Consider the following 17,730-nt stretch of genomic DNA (forward strand, 5'->3'; position numbering starts at 1 on the left):
ATGGGACTGGGATGTTATAGCTATTACTGAAACATGGCTAAGGGAGGGGCAGGACTGGCAGCTCAATGTTCCAGGGTACAGATGCTATAGGAAAGATAGAGCAGGAGGTAAGAGAGGAGGGGGAGTTGCATTCTTGATTAGGGAGAACATCACGGCAGTAGTGAGAGGGGATATATCCGAGGGTTCGCCCACTGAGTCCATATGGGTAGAACTGAAAAATAAGAAGGGAGAGATCACTTTGATAGGATTGTACTACAGACCCCCAAATAGTCAACGGGAAATTGAGGAGCAAATATGTAAGGAGATTACAGACAGCTGCAAGAAAAATAGGGTGGTAATAGTAGGGGACTTTAACTTTCCCAACATTGACTGGGACAGCCATAGCATTAGGGGCTTGGATGGAGAGAAATTTGTTGAGTGTATTCAGGGGGAATTTCTCATTCAGTATGTGGATAGCCCGACTAGAGAGGGGGCAAAACTTGACCTCCTCTTGGGAAATAAGGAAGGGCAGGTGACAGAAGTGTTAGTGAGGGATCACTTTGGGACCAGTGATCATAATTCCATTAGTTTTAAGATAGCTATGGAGAAGGATAGGTCTGGCCCAAAAATTAAAATTCTAAATTGGGGAAAGGCCAATTTTGATGGTATTAGACAGGAACTTTCAGAAGTCGATTGGGAGAGTCTGTTGGCAGGCAAAGGGACGTCTGGTAAGTGGGAGGCTTTCAAAAGTGTGTTAACCAGGGTTCAGGGTAAGCACATTCCTTATAAAGTGAAGGGCAAGGCTGGTAGAAGTAGGGAACCTTGGATGACTCGGGAGATTGAGGCACTAGTCAAAAAGAAGAAGGAGGCATATGACATGCATAGGCAGCTGGGATCAAGTGGATCCCTTGAAGAGTATAGAGATTGCCGGAGTAGAGTTAAGAGAGAAATCAGGAGGGCAAAAAGGGGATATGAGATTGCTTTGGCAGATCAGACAAAGGTGAATCCAAAGAGCTTCTACAAATACATAAAGGGCAAAAGGGTAACTAGGGAGAGAGTAGGGCCTCTTAAGGATCAACAAGGTCATCTATGTGCGGAACCACAAGAGATGGGTGAGATCCTGAATGAATATTTCACATCGGTATTTACGGTTGAGAAAGGCATGGATGTTAGGGAACTTGGGGAAATAAATAGTGATGTCTTGAGGAGTGTACATATTACAGAGAGGGAGGTGCTGGAAGTCTTAACGCGCATCAAGGTAGATAAATCTCCGGGACCTGATGAAATGTATCCCAGGACGTTATGGGAGGTTAGGGAGGAAATTGCGGGTCCCCTAGCAGAGATATTTGAATCATCCACCGCTACAGGTGAGGTGCCTGAAGATTGGAGGGTAGCAAATGTTGTGCCTTCGTTTAAGAAGGGCGGCAGGGAAAAGCCTGGGAACTACAGACCAGTGAGCCTGACATCTGTAGTGGGTAAGTTGTTAGAGGGTATTCTGAGGGACAGGATCTACAGGCATTTGGAGAGGCAGGGACTAATTAGGAACAGTCAGCATGGTTTTGTGAGAGGAAAATCATGTCTCACGAATTTGATTGAGTTTTTTGAAGGGGTAACCAAGAAGATAGATGAGGGCTGTGCAGTAGACGTGGTCTACATGGACTTCAGCAAAGCATTTGACAAGGTACCGCATGGTAGGTTGTTACATAAGGTTAAATCTCATGGGATCCAAGGTGAGGTAGCCAATTGGATACAAAATTGGCTTGACGACAGAAGACAGAGGGTGGGTGTAGAGGGTTGTTTTTCAAACTGGATGCCTGTGTCCAGCGGTGTGCCTCAGGGATCGGTGCTGGGTCCGCTGTTATTTGTTATTTATATTAATGATTTGGATGAGAATTTAGGAGGCATGGTTAGTAAGTTTGCAGATGACACCAAGATTGGTGGCATTGTGGACAGTGAAGAAGGTTATCTAGGATTGCAACGGGATCTTGATCAATTGGGCCAGTGGGCCGATGAATGGCAGATGGAGTTTAATTTAGATAAATGTGAGGTGATGCATTTTGGTAGATCGAATCGGGCCAGGACCTACTCCGTTAATGGTAGGGCGTTGGGGAGAGTTATAGAACAAAGAGATCTGGGAGTACAGATTCATAGCTCCTTGAAAGTGGAGTCACAGGTGGATAGGGTGGTGAAGAAGGCATTCAGCATGCTTGGTTTCATTGGTCAGAACATTGAATGCAGGAGTTGGGATGTCTTGTTGAAGTTGTACAGGGCATTGGTGAGGCCACACTTGGAGTACTGTGTACAGTTCTGGTCACCCTATTATAGAAAGGATATTATTAAACTAGAAAGAGTGCAGAAAAGATTTACTAGGATGCTACTGGGACTTGATGGTTTGACTTACAGGGAGAGGTTAGACAGACTGGGACTTTTTTCCCTGGAGAGCAGGAGGTTAAGGGGTGATCTTATCGAAGTCTATAAAATAATGAGGGGCATAGATAAGGTCGATAGTCAAAATCTTTTCCCAAAGGTAGGGGAGTCTATAACGAGGGGGCATAGATTTAAGGTGAGAGGGGAGAGATACAAAAGGGTCCAGAGGGGCAATTTTTTCACTCAAAGGGTGGTGAGTGTCTGGAACGAGCTGCCAGAGGCAGTAGTAGAGGCGGGTACAATTTTGTCTTTTAAAAAGCATTTGGACAGTTACATGGGTAAGATGGGTATGGAGGGATATGGGCCAAGTGCAGGCAATTGGGACTAGCTTAGTGGTATAAACTGGGCGACATGGACATGTTGGGCCGAAGGGCCTGTTTCCATGTTGTAACTTCTATGATTCTATGATTCTATGATTCTAAGATAATAACTTGCTCTCCGATTTTTCCTGCCAAAGTGCATAACCTCACATTTTCCAATATTGTATTGCATCTGCCAAATCTCCGCCCACTCACCCAGCATGTCTATATCCCCTTGTAGGTTTTTTATGTCCTCCTCACTCTCTACTTTCCCTCCCATCTTTGTATCATCTGCACTCGGTCCCCTCCTCCAAATCGTTAATATAGATTGTAAAGAGTTGGGGACCCAGCACCTTTCGCTTAACTAACTTCTCTAATACATTCTTTTTATTTATTGTCTCTCTCCGCTCACTTTTAACCAATGCAGGATTTACCTCATCCCCAATATCCTTCTCTTTTGTGTTCTCTCTTATTTTTATCATAAGGGCCCCATTTTGCCCTCTTCTTCAATTTTAGCTTGCTTCTAACCTCTTTATTTGTCCTTAGCATTCTGAAACTTGAAGTAGTCTCCATTTTCAATGGTACATACTTGTTCTGCAACTTTACAATCTCCTTTCTAAAAATATCCCATTGTTGATCTACAGTCCTATGTGTCAATTTTTCTTTCCACTTCATCTTAGCAAGCTCACTCATCATCTTTCTGAAATCCGCCCTATTTGAATCTGATGCTCTTATTTTTGTAATAACTTTTTCGCTTTTTATCCGCACTGTAAAACCTTATATAATATAAAAACAGAAAATGTTGGAGAAGCTCAGCAAGTCAGGCAGCATCTGTGGAGAAAGGAACAGAGTTAACGTTTCAGGTCGAAGACCTCTCATCAGAGCTGGAAGATGTTAAAAGAGTTAAAGTTTTTGAGCAAATACAGAGCCAGGGAAAGAGGGGGAGGGAGAGGAGGGGAGGAAAGAACAAAAGGGAAGGTCTGTGATAAGGTAGAGGGCACGAGTGATTAAATGACAAAAGGGATAATGGTGCAAGGCAAGGAAGGTGGTAATGGGACAGGTTAAGAAGACACGGACTGCAGCGGTTCAAGAACGCGACTCACCACCACCTTCTCGAGGGCAATTAGGGATGGGCAATAAATGCTGGCCTCGCCAGCGATGCCCACATCCCGTGAACGAATAAAAAAAAGGTTTTGCTTTTGGTAAAACTTTATATTATGGTTTCTGCTCCTGAGGTGCTCACCCACATTTAATTCAGCTATCTGATCTATTTTGTTATTCATAACTAGATCTAGCAATACGTCACCACTTGGAGGCATATGAATATATTGCTTGAGGAAGGAATCCTGCAAACATTTTAGGAATTCCATTCCCCTTTCTTTGTTTACTTCCTCCTCGTCTGAATCAATGAGTAGATAATTAAAATCTCCGAGTACATGAATTTTGTTATTCCTATTGATCTCCCTGATATGTCTCTGGATTTTCTCTTCCATTTTCCACCCACAATTAGGGGTTCTGTAGTACAACCGCATTAAGAATATAAGAAATAGGAGCAGGAGTAGGCCACACGGCCCCTTGAGCCTGCTCCCCCATCCAATAAGATCATGGCTAATCTTTGATCTCAAGTCCACTTTCCCACCCAATCCCCATATCCCTTGATTCTCCAGACAGGGGAAACATTCTATCCGCATCTACCCTGTCAAGCCCTCTTAGAATCTTACATGTTTCAATGAGATCACCTCTCATTCTTCTAAACTCCAGAGAGTACTCAATCTTTCCTCGTGGAATCACCCTCTCATCCCAGGAATCAATCTAGTGAACCTTTGTTGCACTGCCTCTAAGGCAGTTATATGCTTCCTTGGGTAAGGAGACCAAAACTGTACACAGTACTCCAGGTGTGGCCTCACTAAAGCCCTGTACAATTGCAGCAAGACTCCCTTACCCTTGTTCTCCAACCTCCTTGCAATAAAGGCCAGCATAGCATTTTCCTTCCTAATTGCTTGCTGTACCTGCATGTTAACTTTCTGTGTTTCATGTACAAGGACACCAAAATCCCTCTGAACATCAACATTTAATAGTTACTCATCATTTAAAAACTATTCCGTTTTTCTATTTTTCCTACCAAACTGAATAACCTCACATTTCTTCACATTATACTCCATCTGCCACCTTCTTGCCCACTCACTTAACCTGTCTATATCCCTTTGCAGACTCTTTGTGTTCTCCTCACAGTTTTCGTTCCCACCTAGCTTTGTATCGTCAGCAAACTTGGATACGTTACACTTTGTCCCTCCAATCATTAATATAGATTGTAAATAGCTGAGGCCCCAGTACCGATCCTTGCGGCACCCCACTAGTTACAGCCTGCCAACCTGAAAATGACCCGTTTATTCCTACTCTCTGTTTTCTGTCCGTTAACCAATCCTCCAACCATGCTAATATATTACCGCCAACCCCATGAGCCCTTATCTGTGTAACAACCTTTTATGTGGCACCTTATCGAATGCCTTTTGAAAATCCAAATATACTACATCCACTGGTTCCCCTTTATCTACCCTGCTAGTTACATCCTCAAAAAACTCATAGATTTGTCAAACATGGGGCCCGATTTTACCAGACCTGCGGGTTTCCGGCGGGTTGGGTTTCGGGAGCGTGGTCAACACGCTCGGTGAAATTAGTGGGTTGCCCACGCGATCGTAGCAGGCAATCCACTAATTGGAATCACTTACCTGCTCTTCCGGGCTCCGCGCTGCTGGTCTGCGCGTCGGGCGGGCTGCGCATGCGCAGTATGATCTGTCAGCTGGAGGCTCCCTAGTTAAAGGGGCAGTCCTCCACTGACAGATGCTGCAACCAATAGAACACATTACAGCATAGAGCAGCCCAGGGGGAAGGCTGCTCCCAGTTTAATGATGCCTCACCCCAGGTATCATCAGATGGGGTGAGGAGGAGGGGGAGGACAGAGCTCTTCCTCCCGACGGGCGGGAGGAAGCGGCCTGCCTCTGCCACCAAGAAGGCCTGGCTCGAGGTGGCAGAGGGGGTCACCTGCGCCACCAACATATCGCCCACCTGCATACAGTGCAGGAGGCGCTGCAATGACCGCAGTAGGTCAGCCACAGTGAGAACACGTAGTCTTTCCACTACACTACGTCTGCCACAACACTGCCCCCACCCCACATCTCCTTTGGCACCGCCAACACCACTCTGTCACATCACCCCTCATACCCACTCAAACCTCATCCTCATCTTACCTGCACCTACTCACCTCGCGAGTACTCACCCCGCCACTACCACGCAACCCAATCCTCATACAATCTCATGGCTCTACCCCATACGAACCCTCTCGTGCATCTCCCTCATGGCCAGCCTCACTCAACCTGCCACCACCTGTGCTGCAGCCACAGGGCATGCATCACATATGTGCAGTAGGCAGCGTAAGGCAAACGTGTCGTGAGCATGAAGGGGATGCACAAGGGTGTTTGAGGGTTTGTCATGGGTGTTACCTTTATTGAATTTCAGAACAACTCACATCACACATTATATTGGCACCACCACTGCCATGTCTCCGCGAATCCTGTCTGTTTTGTGCAATAATGCCCGCTCCTGGGTATCACTATGAGGACCCACCACTGATGCCACCCATTGTGTTACTGCAGAGTAGGTGCAGGTGTATTTGCAGGGCTCTTCCGTGCAGACGACTGAGAGACATCGGCGGTGTACCCGGCTGCACCCTGGAAGGATGCGGAGGAGAAGTTGTGGAGGGCAGTGGTGACTTTGGCAGCGACAGGTAAGCAGATGGTGCTGGGGCCAGCCAGGAGCAGCTCGGCATGAAAGAGGCTGCAGATGTCCACGACTACATGTCGAGTGAATCTGCGCCTCCGTGTGCACTGCTGCTCAGAGAGGTCCGGGGAGCTGCGCCTCGGTCTGTGGACCCTGTGGCGAGGGTAGTGCCCTCTGCGACGTGTCTCTCTCTGCGGTAGCCCTCCCTCCTGCTGTACAGGTGGATGTGTCACAGCACTGTGTTGTGGAGCTCCACGTGTCAGAGGTGGACGGCGTGGATGGAGAGGCTGGCGATGTTGTGCGCCCTCCGAGGAGGTCATGACTGCAGCTACGGCGGCCCCCATCCGCAATATGTACATCTGAAGGGGTCCGCAAGGTAGGCACATGTCTCCGGACCCCGGGGTGAGTGTGCAGGTTGGTGACTTTGACCGTCAGGAGGGGGGTGGTGGAGGCCACACTTTGTCCCAAGTGACAGAGCGGCCTCCTGCAATGGGTGAGGGTCTCCCCCCCCCCACCTGTCAAATGGACCTTTGCAGCTGCCACAGGCGGACGGCTGCAACACGTCCAGTTCAACTAGGACTGTTTCCCCCAGTGTGTGAAACAGTCCCATGTTTCTCCAAAATCACACACAGTCCCTTAATCAGGTCAGTTAATGACCTGAACAAGCAAAATAAATACACTCAAGTGGCATCCCGTTGGCTTTAATTGCCTGCGGGATTCCCACCAGTGGGGGCTGCGCTTGCACCCCCGCACGTCATCGGGGAACCCGGAAGTGGGCGGGATCGTGGCGCGATCCGGTCACGTGCCTGTTTATCGGGATTTTCGGGGCCCCCCCCGCTGAAAACGCACACGAAACCCGCTGGTAAAATCGAGCCCATGATTTCTCTTTCACAAAACCATGATGACTCTGCCTAATCATGTTATGATTTTCTAAGTGCCCTGTTATCACTTCCTTAATAATGGATTCTAGCATTTTTCTGACGACTGATGTCAGGCTAACTGGCCTGTAGTTCCCTGTTTTCTCTCTTCCTCCTTTCTTAAATAGCGGTGTTACATTTGCTACCTTCCAATCCATTGGAACCATTCTCGAATCTAGGGAATTTTGGAAGATCACAACCAATGCATCCACTATCTCTGCAGCTGCCTCTTTTAGAACCCTAGGGTGTAGGCCATCAGGACCAGGTGATTTGTCGGCTTTTAATCCCATTAATCTCTCTAGTACATTTTCTTTACTAATATTAATTACTTTAAGTTCCTCACTCTAATTAGGTCCTTGGTTCCCTACTATTTCTGGTATTTTTTTGTGTCTTCTACTGTGAAGACAGATACAAAATATTTGTTTAACGTCTCTGCCACTTCCTTATTCCCCATTATAATTTCTCCTCTCTCTGCCTCTAAGGGACCCATGTTTACTTTTGCTATTCCCTTCCTTTTTACATAATTGTAAAAGCTCTTACAATCTGCTTTTATATTTCTTGCTAGTTTACTCTCATATTTTATTTTCTCCCTTTTTATCAATTTTTTGATCATCCTTTGCTGGTTCCTTAAACTCTCCCAATCCTCAGACTTGCTACTCTTCTTGGCAGCATTATAAGTTTCTTCTTTTAATCTAATACTATCCTTAACTTCTTTCGTTAGCCACGGATGGATCAGTTTTCCCGTGGAGTTTTTATTTCTCAATGGAATGTATGTTCATTGACAATTTTGAAATATTTCTTTAAATGTTTGCCATTGCTTATCTACCGTCATACCTTTTAATCTAATTTCCCAATCTACCTTAGCTAACTCACCACTCATACCTATGTAATTGGCTTTATTTAAGTTTAAGACTCTAGTTTCAGACTTAAGTATGTCACTCTCGAACTCAACGTGAAATTCTATCATATTATGATAACTCATCCCCAGAGGAGCCTTTACTATGAGATTACTAATTAACTCTGTCTCATTACTCAAAACAAGATCTAAAATAGCCTGTTCCCTGGTTGGTTCCACAATGTATTGTTCTAGAAAACTCGAATACATTCCAAGAACTTTTCCTCCAAACTACCTTTGCCAATTTGATTTCCTCAGTCTATATGAAGATTAAAGTCCCCCATGATTATCGCATTACTTTTGTTACAAGCTCCTACTATTTCTTGATTAATGCCCTGTCCAACAGTATTGCTACTTTTAGGGGGCCAAAAGCTACTCCCACCAGTGTTTTCTGCCCCTTTTTATTTCTTATCTCCACTGATTTTACTTCCTGATCTTCCGAGCCAAGATCCTTTCTCACCACTGTCCTTATGTCATCCTTTATTATTAGGGCTACACCCCCTCCTTTTCCATTTTGTCTGTCTTTTTGAAATGTCAAGTACCCTGGAATATTTAGTTCCCAACCTTGGTCACCTTGCAACCACGTCTCTGGAATGGCTATTAGATTAAATCCATTTATCTCTATTTGTGCCATTAATTCGTCTACCTTGTTACGAATGCTTCGTGTATTCGGATAAAGCGCTTGTAATTTTTTACCATTTTCCCCTGCTTTGACCTTATTCGCTGATGCTCTATTACCATTAAGCTCTCTGTCCCTTCCTGTCACACTCTGCTTATCTTTACCCAATTGCTACACTGCTCTATTACTTTGACTTTTCTCTTTAGATTTCTAAATTTCCGTTCACCTGATCCCACCTAATCCCATTTATATTTTTGATCTCTAAACATCTCTGTCTGAACCCCTTGTTTTGTGTACATCAGTCCTCTCTGTAGCATGTGTTCTCTCCTTCGCCAATATTGTCACTCCTCCTCCTTTCATACCTATTCTGTCGCTCCCAAATATATTTATTTTCCATTGCTACCCAGTTTGTAGCTCAGGTTCTGTTAGTGCTATTAAATCTATATCTTACTATGACATAATTGCTTCTAATTCCCCAGTTTATTTCCCCACTCTGAGCATTGCAATACATGCACTTTCTTTTTGTTCTAATTGAGGGAATTAGAATCAACAATGTCGCAGTAAGATATTTAATACTTCCCTGTTTCCTTTGATTTTTTTTGTCCAGGCGAACATCTCATTCTTTATCTGTCTTTCCACTGCTTGTACTTCTTTCTCCTCCCCTCTTCAAAACTGTTGCCTGCTTGTGAAATTTTCCCAACCCACAGGATCTCAACCCCAATCCCAGCAAGAATTCTTTAAAACTTTAACGACCATGCACATTCCCAGCTCTGCCCTGGCCTAACTCTCAAAAGTTTGCTTCACCGCAGATTCACATCTGCAACCCCAGCATGACTGAGAATTTATCTTCAGCACTGACTTTGGGTCACATCACTTTCAAATTTTACTTTCACCTCTTCCTAGTCCACAGTCTTCAAAAACTTTTCAACCCACATATTTTCCCATTGGGCTCCCAGCCATGTTCTTCAACTTATTGTGTGCAATGTAACAGCAGATCCACTAATACTTATATCTACCTATTATATAATAAATTCAGTACATGGGGTATGCTTGATTGAAAATTCATTATAACTGTCGGTGGTGCTGTGATAGGTATTTTCAACTGTTAGAAGTGTCACTTTATATGACACACAAATTATGCTATTTTATAGCGAAAGTATATCACCCTGTGATTGTGCAATGTACCTGTTGACTTCCCACAAATTAGTGAAAATGCTTTCAGAAAAAAACATTCAAGCTGCATCTTGCTGAAAGTCTTAACAGATTTGTTAAAGGCAAATTGTGTTTAACTAACTTGATTGAATTTTTTGATGAGGTAACAGAGAGGGTTGTGGTTGATGTGTATATAGACTTTCAAAAGGTGTTTGATAAAGTGCCACATAATAGGCTTGTCAGCAAAATTGAAGCCCATGGAATAAAAGGGGCAGTGGCAGCATGGATACGAAATTGGCTAAGTGACAAGAAACAGAGAGTAGTGGTGAACGGTTGTTTTATGGACTAGAGGAAGGTATACAGTGATGTTCCCCAGGGGCCGGTACTTCAAAATTTGCAGATGAGACAAAACTTGAAAGTGTAGTAAACAGTGAGAAGGATAGTAATAGACTTCAAGAGAACACAGACAGACTGGTGGAATGGGCGGACACATGGCAGATGAAATTTAATGCAAAGAAGTGCAAAGTGATACATTTTGGCAGGAAGAATGAGGAGAGACCATATGAACTAAATGGTACAATTCTAAAGGGGGTGCAGGAACACAGAGAGCTGGGGGGTGCATGTGTACAAATCTTTGAAGGTGGCAGGACGGGTTGAGAAAGCGGTTAAAAAAGCATACAGGATCCTGGGCTTTATAAATAGACTTTTTTTTTTAAAAAAGGCTCCGTGTGTGCTGAAGACAAAATGAGAAAAAATGAAAATGTTCTGATTACATGCATGTTGTAGCTTTTCTTTTATGTTCTATAAACTTTTGAAAATATATTAAGCCGAGGGCAGGTGGGAGGGGAGAGAGAGAGAGGAAGAAACACAGTGGGCAAAGAGATGGGTAAGTGAGAGAGAAAGAGAGAGAATCTTCATGTTTATATTAGTTCCATTGTTTTAAGACACCAATTGAATTTTGAAGCCAACTAACTCTCCCTCTATGTTTCGACAGTTAGAAAATGTAATTATTAATTTCTTATACCTGTGAGACATAGGTCTAATTGCTAACACTTATGAGACAGAGAGCGAGCAGCAGACAGATGGTGTCTTTTCTCAATCTAAGTTAATTTTATTTTAAACAAATAAGTTGAATTTTGAAAGCAAAATAAAGCCTCTTTGAGATAAAAAGATAGGAAGGGAGGTGGGAGGGTCACTGTTTGAGGGTGAGAGGGTCTTTGGCCTCTTGTAACCCGCAGGTTGAATGGCAGTGGGGGGGAGTGGATGGAGGGTTAAGGGTCAGGTGAGTGACAGCAGAGAAGGGGGAAAGTTAGCTATGTGGTGAAGTGGTGGGAACGTGATAAATGTGAGGGAGTGGGTAGAAGCATGAGTGGCTGGAAGAGGGGATGGGGAGGGAGCCACTAAAAAAAACCATTGTCCCTGTAACCCTACTCTAAATGCAGCTCTTTTCTTTGCTGCATCACGTCATGCCACCCATCATTACCAAAAGGAAAGAAGATAAAACAGCCAGAGAAGCAGAAGAGGACAGAAGGAAGGAAAAACAGGCTAAGATGAGACGAGAAAAGGACAAAGACAGACGTGGAGTGAACCCAAATGGTTGGATACCACTATCTATGTTGCTGGGGACTGTGGGAGGAGGCCGAACTGTGAGGTTAGGACTGCAATGTGATGTTGCTGTTCTGCTGTGTTGTGGGATTTATAGAGGAGCAGCTATCTGTGTGTTATATTAAAAAAAAGTAATTGTGGTTATTACGAGTACTCTTGACGATTGTTGAATTCTGATCTAACTGAGCTCCATAAGTCTGAAGGGGGGTAGAAGTGTCACTGTATTACAATATCACAACATCACTGTTAGGAGCTCCCCCACAAAACATTAGTTTGGAACTGCAGATGTAGTAAACTCTTGTTTATTTTGATCATTGTTTTGTTAGACGACGTTTTGAAAATAAGCATGCATTTCTGGTACCCACCTAAAACAGCCTTTAGTTTTTCCACAATCATCTACGCGAATTTTTGCAAAAGGATCCACCGGAGGAGGGGATGGGAAAGCGTAACCTGCAACACAAAAATAATACAAAATACCACCACCGTGTCCAAAGAAACACATTTAACACAATATGACTGATTCAACAAACAATGTGAAAAGTATACATTCAATGTTATTTTTGCCCCTGTGAATAACAGTTACTTTCTCACTATCATAAACCAAGATTACTACCTATCTAATTGTATGTGCATTTAATGGCACCAAAAACTCAACATTTATAATGAGATTTCTGCGGTAGAAAATCGCTGCTGAATTTTCACTGACAAGAAATTGATTTATGAGCAACTTGCAGATCCTATTGAAACATACAAGATTCTGAGGGGACTCGATAGGGTAGATGCTGAGAGGATGTTACCCCTCATGGGAGAATTTAAAACTAGGGGACATAGTCTCAGAATAAGGGGTCGCCCGTTTAAGATGGAAATGAGGAGGAATTTCTTCTCCCAGAGGGAAGTGAATCTCTGGAACTCTTTACCCCAAAAAGCTGTGGAGGCTGAGTCATTGAATACATTCAAGGCTGAGTTATACAAATTTTTGATCAGCAAGGGAGTCAAAGGATATGGGGAAAGGGCAGGAAAGTGGAGTTGAGGTAAAAATCAGATCAGCCATGATCTCACTAAAGGCTCGCAAGGCCGAATGGCCTACTCCTGCTCCTATCTCTTATGGTCTTATACTTTTATGGTCTTAACTGTTTTCCTTTTTCTTCTCTTGATATAAAGTCACAGGGCTAAATTCATCCTAGCAGGCTACATTATTGACTGCTGCTCTATGTTCTCTTTATGCTTAAGATAACCTATAGATTAAATGTTCATTCCAGCTAAGCGTAAGCAGATGGCTGGGAAGGGGGAGGCGGGGAGAATCAAAATTGTTGCTTCAGGTAGTCCCATAATCTGCTCATGACAAAACTGGAAGGAAATGTAAGGGTGTCATGACTAACTCTAATTAAAAGGAATTGCAGGCAGCAAATGATTTGGCTAAAGTGATTTAATGAACTATAAAACAATAGAAGTTTCTAGCAGAGAAGGAGGCTATTTAGCCCACTGTGTCTGTGCTGGCTCTTTGCTGAAGCAATCCAGACTAATCCCACTGTCCTTTGATCATGGGGTGCCCAAAACTGCACACAGTATTCTAAATGTGGCCTAATCATTACTTTGTACAAATTTATTATCTCAATATTCTTACACCCTATGCCCTAATTGACAAATCCCGCAAGGTTATTGTTCTTTTTATGGCGTTATCTACCTGCACTTGCATTTTATGTATTTGAGCCCACAGGTCTCTTGGTTCATTCACAACTTTAACATCTTTCCATTTCCATTCTTTGTTTCTCCTCCCAAAATGTAATATCACAAACCTCCCCAAATTGCATCTGCACCTGTCTGCTCATTCTGTGAACCTGTCAATGTCCTCTTGAAGTCTTTTATTATCAACCTTGCTGTTTTACAAATACCCTACTTATGTGTTGTCAGCAAACTTCAATATCATGCTCCCTATGCTCAAGTCCAAATTATCTATAAGTGAATCCAACAGTGATCCCTGGGACACACCACTTCAAACCCTTCCCAATCTGAATAACACTCATTGGGCCATAGTTTGGCATCTACCGGTGTTTGCTGTTAGTTAGACTTGCCATTGCCCATTTAGGCTTTTAAATTTTTTGCGTGGCAAGTTGCTGAAAGTGTGAGCTGATAATGTCGCAGCGAAGGAAACAGGGCAAGCAACTGTGTATCTCCTCAACCAATCAGATTGAAGGATTGTGAAATTAACAGCACAAGGACTGAGAAGGAAGTGTAAATTAGAGTGGGTGAATTCAATGTCAAATCAGGTACAGAAAGAGAAATAAAGAGAGGGAAAGAATGATTGGATTGATAGAGAAAAATGGGACAGAAAGGAAAAGTAAAAAGAAAATTTAAAATTTCAAATTTTGCATTTTTAAAATCTCCAATGATAATTAAAACCTGAAGGAATGAGACTCCACACTTGTAATTGTTAAATTTCAGTGCCAGAGAGGTTGACAGGCAGTAATTAACACTTATCACATCATTCAAAGGGTACTTAGACTGAAATGGTCAAGACTTAACTTTTTGTGGTGGGTTTAGTTTGTATCTACTGCACAAAAACAGCAACTTCACGCCATTCAATGCATTTCAATGGTGAGATAACTCGAAGCTAACGGCATCTCGGACAGCAACCTTTAGATATCCATATTTAATCGCACACCTGCCCATCGCCTGAAATTGCTGTAGCATTTACGTATAAATAACGGCAAGCGCCATTAGCCTCACCATTATTTTGACATCAAATTGTGGCCCATTATCTCCATTTGTTCCCTATCCATCAGCCAACTTTCTGCTCATGTTGCTACATTTCCTCTTATATCATACACCTGAATTTTTCTAACAAGCTTCTTGTGAGACACTTTGTCAAATGCCTTCTGAAAATCCATATATCCTACATCTACTACTTTCCCTTGATCTATCCAATTGGCCACTTCAAAATACTCTATTAACTTTACAAACACAAGTTGCCTTTAACAAATCCATGCTGAGTGTCCTTGGTTATTTTATGCACCTCTAATGATTCAATAATTGATCTTGAGTTATGGATTCTAAAAGTTTCCCCACAACTGACATTAGATGAACTGGTCAAGAGTTACTGGTTTATCCTTCTCTTCCTTCTTGAGCAGAGGCATTACATTGGCTACGCTCTAATCCTTCGGCCCAATCTGCATATCTAAAGAGGTTTTGAAAAATTTGGTCAGAACCTCTGCTATATCCTTGCTGACTTGCTTCAGCAGCCTAGAATACATGACATCAGGTCCTGATGACTTATCCACCTTGAGTTATACCAATTTTTCAGAACCAATTCCTTTTCTACAATTATCCCTAAGAACTGTTCTATATCCTCCTCTGGTCCACTGATATTCTCAATTTCACTGACACAAAATGTTTATTTAATATCACCTCTATACATTTAGTCTCCATAACTAGATTTGCGTCTTCATCCTTGAGCAGTCCTACCCTCTCTTGGACTACTCTTTTACTTTTAATATGCTTATAAAATCCCCGACAGTTTTCTTTTATATTATCTGCTATCTTCTTTTTCATATTCCTTCTGCCACTTCTAATTTCCCTATTCACCTCCCAAACTAAAATTTCTATATCCTCAGGATTTTCTTTAGTATTGTTAGCCCTAGTTTTTAATCATATGCATTGTTTTCAAGTTTCATTTTAATTTCTCTATTTATCCATGGAACTCTATCCTTTGCTGCACCCATTTTGTTTAATAGGAATATATCTATTTTGAAGTCCATCCATCTCATATTTGAGGTTTCCTCATTGTCCCATTTGCTAACCTTTCTGCTCAATTAATTTGGATCTCATACCTTCACAGTCATTACTTAATCGCCTAGAGTCTCCTTCAAGATTAATGCAAATGAGAAGAATTTAACTGCCTTTTCCACTGTTTAAAAAAAATATCATCTGTATTTCACAAATTTTGCTGTATGGAATTCACATTCATCCAGGTCATAGATAATTTGCATTGCTGTGAGCAGAATCTCTGAGTTAACTATTTATTATGATGAGAAAAGACATCTGTAGGTCAGGGGAGTTATCATGCCATCAATTGTTTGAAGCAAAACTTATTCATAATGGGCAGACTTGGCATTGACACCATGTTGTTTTCATGTTGTTTTAGGGAAGAACAGGTACATCTAGTTATGGATGATGAAGGTATCAAATAAGATATTAAATAAATATTTTGCATCAGTTATACTACAGAATCTTTGGTTTAACTAAAGTTTAAGATACTGGATCTCAGAGCAAGATCACCAGGAGGATGGTCATTAGCAGACCTGTACATGTGTTTATGTTTGCACTAGGGGTTCCACTTTGCCTGGGCAGAGTGAGGCTGTATAACTTGGTGCTGTCCCCCACATCATATCAAAATGGGTACCTACAGTAGAACTGCAGTGTTAAACATCCCACATGCACACATCTTTGATTCATTGCTGGCATTGTATCCTTTTTAAAAAGATTGAATAAAGCATAGAAGTGTTTTATTATTTCATGGGTTTTGAAACCATGGGTACTATATAACAAATAAAAGATGGAGAAAATATAAGATGTTTAGATTGCTCACAAACACACAGCTATCAGCAGAGTACATCTCCAGAGTCTTTACTTAGTTATCACCTGGACTCTCCAAGATCAACAGTGAAATTTCTTGATATAGATGTAAACAGTGATGCAAACTAGGCTAAAAAAGATACAAGAACATAAGAAAAAGTAGAGGATAAAAAAGGTCAATCAACCCATGGAATTTCTCCCTCTGGTGTTGCCAAATGGATATTAATCCATATTTCACAATTTTTGTTGCAATTAATTGATATTAATGCATAAAAAGTATAACATTTTTAAAGTTATGACAATCCCAGACTTTACATCATATAAAAACCTAATCAACTGAACCTGTAATGTACTCAAATTGGCAGGATATGACTATTGGTGACCCCCAGGCATCTGTATTGGAGCCACAGCTTTTCACTATATTTATAAATTACTTGGATAAAGGAATAGAGAGCCGTATATCTAAGTTTATCGACACTAAGATAGGTGGCACGGTAAATATTGTAGATGGGAGCAAAAAGTTGCAACAGGGCATTGATAGATTAAATGAGTGGGCAAAACTGTGGCAGATGGAGTTCAATGTGGGAAAGTATGAGGTCATCTACTTTGGACCTAAGAAAGATAGATGAGTATTTTCTAAATGGCGAGAAGCTAAGGAACAGCAAGATTTAGAGGTCCAAGTACAGAAATCACTAAAAGCTAGTGGACAGTTACAAAAAATAATTTGTACATAGGGGCATAACCTTAAAATTAGAGGTAGGCCCTTCAGGGGTGATGTCTGAAAGCACTTCACAGGAAGGGTAGTGGAAATCTGGAACTCTCTCCCCCAAAAAGCTGTTAAACTAGGGGTCAATTGAAAATTTCAAAACTGAGATTGCTAGATTTTTGTTAGGCAACGGTATAATGGGTTAGGGAACCATGGCGGATGGATGGAGTTAAGATACAGATCAGTCAAGATTGAACTGAATGGCGGAACAGGCTCGGGGTCTGAATGGCCTACTCCTGTTCCATGTAATGATGCATCAGTAACAAGAGAGCCAGGTACCATATTTAGAGACGCACAGTGAGTATACCGGAGTTTGTAACCGAGTGGCAACCAATTATTACCGGGATATCAATCTCAACGTGACCTAAATGTAACCTTTCACCGAAACCTCAAGGCCAAACATCCCATCAATGAGCAGCGGCTGAGCCCCGATGTATGAAAATTTCGCTTCCCTTGGTGCTGAAACGGGTCACTGTTAACCGTCCAAAATATAATTGATGAACACATAAATCCCTAAATGCCAATAGAAATTTGTCAGAATAAAACACTGCGAACAAAAATAATTTCAGGGGCTGAGCTATGCCATCGATAAATCAATCGTCTCTTTTCTCTCACAAATGGATTCCTGCTCTTCAGATCAGACCAAATGGTCAGATTTCATTTCTTTCTGCAGCCGATTTCGATTTCCCCCTGACCTTCCGACATTAAAACGATTGCACCAA

The 17,730-nt window shown here is 42.2% G+C and overlaps 1 protein-coding gene across 1 annotated transcript in view; it reads right to left on the bottom strand.

The window, feature by feature from the left end:
• Positions 1-17,730, bottom strand: part of LOC137334122 (DOMON domain-containing protein FRRS1L) — a 54,988-nt gene that overhangs the window by 36,977 nt on the left and 281 nt on the right. Inside the window, exon 2 of the mRNA XM_067998644.1 lies at positions 12,035-12,120. Within this exon, the coding sequence (XP_067854745.1) occupies positions 12,035-12,120 (86 nt within the window). The remainder of the gene's footprint in view (positions 1-12,034; positions 12,121-17,730) is intronic.

Source organism: Heptranchias perlo, chromosome 2, assembly GCF_035084215.1.
Source record: "Heptranchias perlo isolate sHepPer1 chromosome 2, sHepPer1.hap1, whole genome shotgun sequence".
NCBI lineage: Eukaryota > Metazoa > Chordata > Chondrichthyes > Hexanchiformes > Hexanchidae > Heptranchias > Heptranchias perlo.